This window comes from Rhinatrema bivittatum, unplaced genomic scaffold (assembly GCF_901001135.1).
Source record: "Rhinatrema bivittatum unplaced genomic scaffold, aRhiBiv1.1, whole genome shotgun sequence".
Classification (NCBI taxonomy): Eukaryota; Metazoa; Chordata; class Amphibia; order Gymnophiona; family Rhinatrematidae; genus Rhinatrema; species Rhinatrema bivittatum.
Genome location: NW_021821047.1, coordinates 107608 through 113607, shown reverse-complemented (window position 1 = coordinate 113607; position 6000 = coordinate 107608). Strand labels below are relative to the sequence as shown.

Genomic DNA, 6000 nt, shown 5'->3' with positions numbered 1-6000 from the left:
CTTTATAATCACATCCTAGTGTAAAATAAATAGAGAAATATTATGTTTGACCTCAACTTTCAGTGGGAGAGTTGGGGCAAAAATTGTTGGTGGGGCTTCAAACCAAGGTCTACCCAGTGGGAAATTGGTGCCCTACATGTCCAGCCACAGAGTGGCTTAAACTGAGGCAAGACTACTGTTGACCTGGGACATGGCCCTGCCTCTGAGGATCAAGATGGGTCCTCGGAGGATTAAAAGCAGGGATTGCTGGGAAAGTTCTAGTATTCTGGCAACTTGATGGCTGAAGGCTGCACTGTGGGGGCCTGGAAGTGAAGCACCAAGTGCCCTAGGTTGTTCTCTGAATTTGGATGGAATACCAGAGAGGTAACTTGGTAAGAGGGGACATGGTGTCAAATAAGGTGAGTAGTAGGTTACTACTCTGGGTTTTGTGCTACACTTGTGCTTGTGATCCCTTGCATCAGCTACCAAGGAGAACTGTATGTGTGTCCGGGAGCCCTAACCTGACATTAAAACACTGGTAAAATCATCCATAAACAACCATCAAATTTATGATACTAGGATTTTGAATCCTTTGAAGCTTCTACAGTGGAATTTTAATAGAGAAAGAGTGAGCTAAAAAGGAATAATCAATTAATTCAAACACAAAACTTCTTTTTCACATAACGCCATCATTCTTACCAAAGAACATTGGTATATCGAGCTTATCTTCTCGGTCTACTTTTCGTTTGATCATAACAATGTAGACAGCATAGAGTATTGCTCCCACTAAAGACCAAAGGGAACCTAGAAACATCAAGACGACAGGTTAAACAGAAGTTCAGTGTAAGTATAGAAAGGAAAATAATTTTATAAAAGACACATCAATATAAGATTTAGAACAAAAGTCATCCAACAAGAAACTATCCTTGTCAGTCATACTGACAGGTTATACAGCTGCTACAAGAGATCTTGAAAAAACTACAGAACAAAGGTAACCAAGGCTAGCAAGAAACATTCAAGCAAAACCCAGATGAGGCAGCTATTGTGTAAAGACAGCCCATGATCTGAAGTATCTTGGCTGCCCCAGTCCTTACTTAATATCAGATCTGGTACAGAGTGCTGTACTGATTTAATAATAACAATAATAATATTTTAAACAGGCATTTAATACCTTCTTGTAGACAGGTATTTAAGAACTCCCTGCAAACAATTTTAATTGTAAACTGGTAATAACAAAAATCGCTAACAGGAAAATATTATTTTATTATTGATGTGTATATTATATCTGTTTTGGTTTATTTTAAGTAATTGTATTAATAACTGTTTTTGATTGATTGTGATTTTAAATTTAGTTTTATTATATTCCCCTTGTCTGTTTTATCTTTTTTATTCTCTTTTGTTTTTAATGTATCCCCGCTTGGTTAACATGCTTTACGAGCAGTATATAAAATTAATAATAATTATTATAATAATAATAATACAAGCCTTTTGATCACTTATTTAAATACAGAAGGAACTACAAATTCCTTTTATAAAGGCACTCTTGAGACTGGACAAAAATATTGTTACAATGTTGCAGGAATAAAAGAGAAATTGCAACAAAAACAAATATGTTGGAGCTCTGTGGTATCCATTATGGTGCTTAAAGCTAAAATAATATACATTAATTTTGTACCCCAAGCTCAAACTTATTAAAAAAAAAAAAAAAAAGTTACATTTTCAGTCTGTATTCTTGCTACCTACAGCAGTCTGATTTGTTAATACTTCAAAAAATGTTTTATGAGGGCTGAGAAGCACTATTTTGTTTTCTCACTGTTTCCCACATGGGACATGGTTATGAATGCTGCAGCAATTTTCTATAATGTTACACCTACAGCAAAAAAAAAAGAAAAACAAATCTTAATCCTTAAATAAACTTTGCCATTTTTGGTCTAGGAAAGTTATAGCGTTCCATGAAGTCTAAAACAATTCTGTTAGCATAATGTAGGAATAAGCAACTCATTGCCTGGGCTGCTGGTCTCCTTTTCCCTTAAGAGAAGATGGCAACATTACTGACAGCAAGTTTGCAAAAGAATCACTTGCAGTCACCTTGAGTTAGAATGCGTGGACTAGGGCAGCTTTCTTTTTTGGGACTCATCACATCTGGTCTGAGCTGAGAACTCAAAACGTCAAGTCATTAAAACACAGGCCAAACACACATAAGCAAGTTTAAATTAAAAGTACAAGGAAGATCTATAAATACCTATAGTGTCTTTTCCTTCAGATTTATCAGATCCAGACAGACTAACAAGTACAACACCTCCAATGCTAAAAAAAAAAAAAAAAAAGATAAAATGATTGCTGTTAGGTAGTGAGAAGCAGTTTATTTTTAAATTCTTATTCTGTTAAACAATATTTCATTTGATATACTAGTCACCAAGACATCCACAGTGAAATCAGTGCTATAAAATCATAGATTATGAAGCCACCATGGGTGAATATGCTTTTTTAAAAGCTCCAGCTAAGGTAGGTGTGAATAATAGCAATACTGACTGCATTTGGTGTCATCGTTTTCTATCATGTGTGGATATAAAGCCATTAATTTGGAATATTCCAGCTGTTTTTTTCCTATTATTGTTGAGGTACCAGATCCAGCCTCAGGTACTTAAGAAGCTCCAACCTTTTGAAAGAATAATAAAGCTGCAGGCACTGGTGTATGCATCCAAGACTCTGGATGAATATGAAGTAACTTTACAGTAAAGGTGTTATGCACAGTAGTTGTTTAACAGTATAAGCATATTCTGTAGAATCAACCTGAAAATGAAACGTTTCCACTGTAATATAGAAACATAGAAATGACGGCAGGAAAAGACCAATCAGCCCATCCAGTCTGTCCAGCAAGCTCCCACACTTATCTGTTTCACCAACTACCAAGATCAGGGCCCTTGTTGACACACTCTGGACCTCATCTTCATCAATTCTAATATATCTTATAAAAATGATCCTATCTGTACCATAATTCCCTGGTCAGACCATTCAATAATTACAACCACACTCATGACTCAAGAAAGCCCTAAACCTCCTCAACCACCTTCCACCATCCAATTTAGGAAAACCTGCACTTCTGACACACTCAGTGATCATCTCACCAAAGAACTCCCCAATCTGGACACCACTAGCCCAGATGCAGCCTTCCTCTCCTGGCACAATATCACTGAGGCAATAGCAAATAAATTATGTCCTAAAACGGTGAAAATAATCAACTCAATACAGAAGAAGAAACAACCCTGGTTCTCCCCAGAACTCAAGCAGATGAAACAAAATCTCAGACACAAAGAATACGAATGGCGTAAGATCCCCAACTCCACTAATTTATCTGATTACAAACGCACCCTCCACAACTACAGGATCACCATCTTAAAGACAAAAAGAGACTTCTATGCCCACAGAATACACGACCTTCAATTTGATGCCAGGACCCTATTCTCTTACGTCTCCCAACTCACAAAATCACCTACACCCACCATTCCAGACGACCAAGCACAAACCAAAGCAGACGAATTAGCACTCTACTTTCAGAAAAAAACTGCAGACACATTAGCACGCCTACCGAACAATGCAACTCCACCCTCCATAATTTTCAATTCCAGGACTTATATTGGGGCCATCCTTGATTCCTTTGAACCTACAACACCACTGGAAATCGAATCTATACTTAAGAAACTAAACCATCAAACCACCCAACAGATCACATTCCAACTAAACTACTGCTTCTCATCCCGAATACTATTTCCAGAGCATTGGCCAACATTATAAATTGCTCACTCGCCCAAGGAATCTACCCGGACAGGCTGAAAACCGCATCCCTCAAACCGCTCCTGAAGAAACCTAACCTCGACACAAGTGAACCCTCCAACTTCCGCCCCATATCCAACCTCCCTTTTTAGCAAAAATCATGGAGAAAGTTGTTAATACACAACTTTCTGTATACCTGGAAGAGCACAATATCTTTCACCCATCCCAATATGGCTTTCGTAAAGCAGCTAGTACAGAAACCCTACTTATCTCCCTTGCCGATCACATCCTCATGGGCCTAGACAAAGGTCAATCTTTTATCCTAGTCCTTCTGGACATTTCATCCGCATTTGACACAGTGAACCACGCCATCCTACTAAATCGCCTAGCAGAAATCGGATTAACAGGATCTGCACACAGCTGGTTTAACTCCTTTCTAAGTAACAGAAGCTTCAAAGTAAAAATCAATAACAACGAATCCCCAGATGTCAAATCAACATTAGGAGTACCACAAGGCTCTTCCTTGTCACCCACACTATTCAATATATACCTCCTGCCCCTCTGTCAACTGCTTACGGATCTAAAATTAAAATTCTATCTCTATGCAGATGACGTACAGATTCTGATTCCCATTACAGAATCTCTCCCTAAATCTCTCGCCTTTTGGGAAATCTGCCTCAAATCTATAAACAGTCTGCTCACCAACTTGAATCTAGTTCTGAATGCAAATAAGACTGAACTCCTAATCATCTCCTCGGACAACTCGGCCTTAATCAATCCACCAGCAGGCAACACCCAGATCACGCAAGTAAGGGACCTTGGAGTAATCATTGATAACCGTCTGAATCTTAAGAAAGCCATCAATAACACTACCAAGGACTGTTTTTATAAATTACAAGTCATGAAAAGGCTCAAACCCCTCCTCCACTTCCAAGATTTCAGGACAGTGCTCCAAGTCACACTCTTCTCCAAAACAGATTACTGTAACTCTCTTCTCCTCGGGCTCCCTACTTCATCTATCAAACCATTACAGATGCTCCAAAATGCTGCGGCAAGAATCCTGACTAATACCAACAGAGGAACACACATCACTCCCATACTACAGAACCTGCACTGGCTGCCAATCAAATATAGAATATTACACAAGGCTCTCACTATAATCCACAAAGTCATTCACAACCAACAACAACTAGACCTCCAGATTCCCCTCAAATTATACTCATCAGACAGACCGATTCGAGAAGCATATAAAGGCACCCTGCAACCCCCCACAACGAAATCTACTCGCCTATCATCTACCAAAGAAAGAACCTTCTCTACAGCTGGCCCAACCATCTGGAACAAGATGCCCACAGAACTCAGATTAGAACCATGCCCGTCTACCTTCCGCAAAAAACTTAAGACATGGCTCTTCATCCAGGCCTTCACTTAACCTACAGTTCCAGCAATTCCTCACTAATTCAGACACTGACTCCTACCTAAACTCTCTGACAAGTGTAGCCTATACACTTATGCCTCTTCTCATCATATTATTGTATTATCTAATTTGTTCAGTTATGCCTTCTATCGCTCCGGCTATCCTAGCCCTCCAGGTTAATACCCCTTGTTATATGTAACTTTCATTTCTTGTTATATGGTTGACTTTGTTATTCCCCTCATGTTATCTGTAAACCGATCTGATATGAATTTTCTTTCATGAAGGTCGGTATATAAAAATGTTAAATAAATAAATAAATAAATAACTGATTCAAATTTACTGCCATCCCCTGCCATTGATGCAGAGAGTAATGTTGGAGTTGCAACAAAGGTGAGCATAAGGCTTAATGGTTAAGGGTAGTAACCGCCGCATCAAGCAAGTTACCCCGATTCTTGTTTACCCAGACTGCACAGATCAATGCCTTGTTGGATGTTGTCTGAATGTAAATCCTCTTTTCCACATTTATCCCTGCCGTTGAAGCAGAGAGCAACGCTGTATATGCATTCAAAGTGATGTATCAGGCTTAATTGGTTTAGGGTAGTAACCGCCATAATAAGCAAGCTACCCCCACACTTATTTGTTTACCCAGACTGTGACGTTCGGTCCTTGTTGGTTGTTGTCTGATTGCAAATCCTCTTTTCCACATTCCCCTTGCCGTTGAAGCAGAGAGCAATGTTGGAGTTGCATTAACCGTGCGAAGGCTTATTGAGTAATGGTAGTAATCACCAGGTAGAAGCCTCCATTCCAGCAAGCCACCCCCATGGCTCTTC

At 39.1% G+C, this 6000-nt stretch overlaps 1 protein-coding gene across 1 annotated transcript in view; it reads right to left on the bottom strand.

The window, feature by feature from the left end:
• Window positions 1-678: 678 nt before the first annotated feature.
• LOC115082394 (solute carrier family 35 member F5-like) overlaps window positions 679-6000 on the bottom strand; it is a gene marked incomplete at its 3' end in the record, with an annotated part of 72373 nt that continues 67051 nt past the window's right edge. Inside the window, 2 exon segments of the mRNA XM_029586613.1 lie at window positions 679-783; window positions 2222-2286. Of these exon segments, the coding sequence (XP_029442473.1) occupies window positions 679-783; window positions 2222-2286 (170 nt within the window).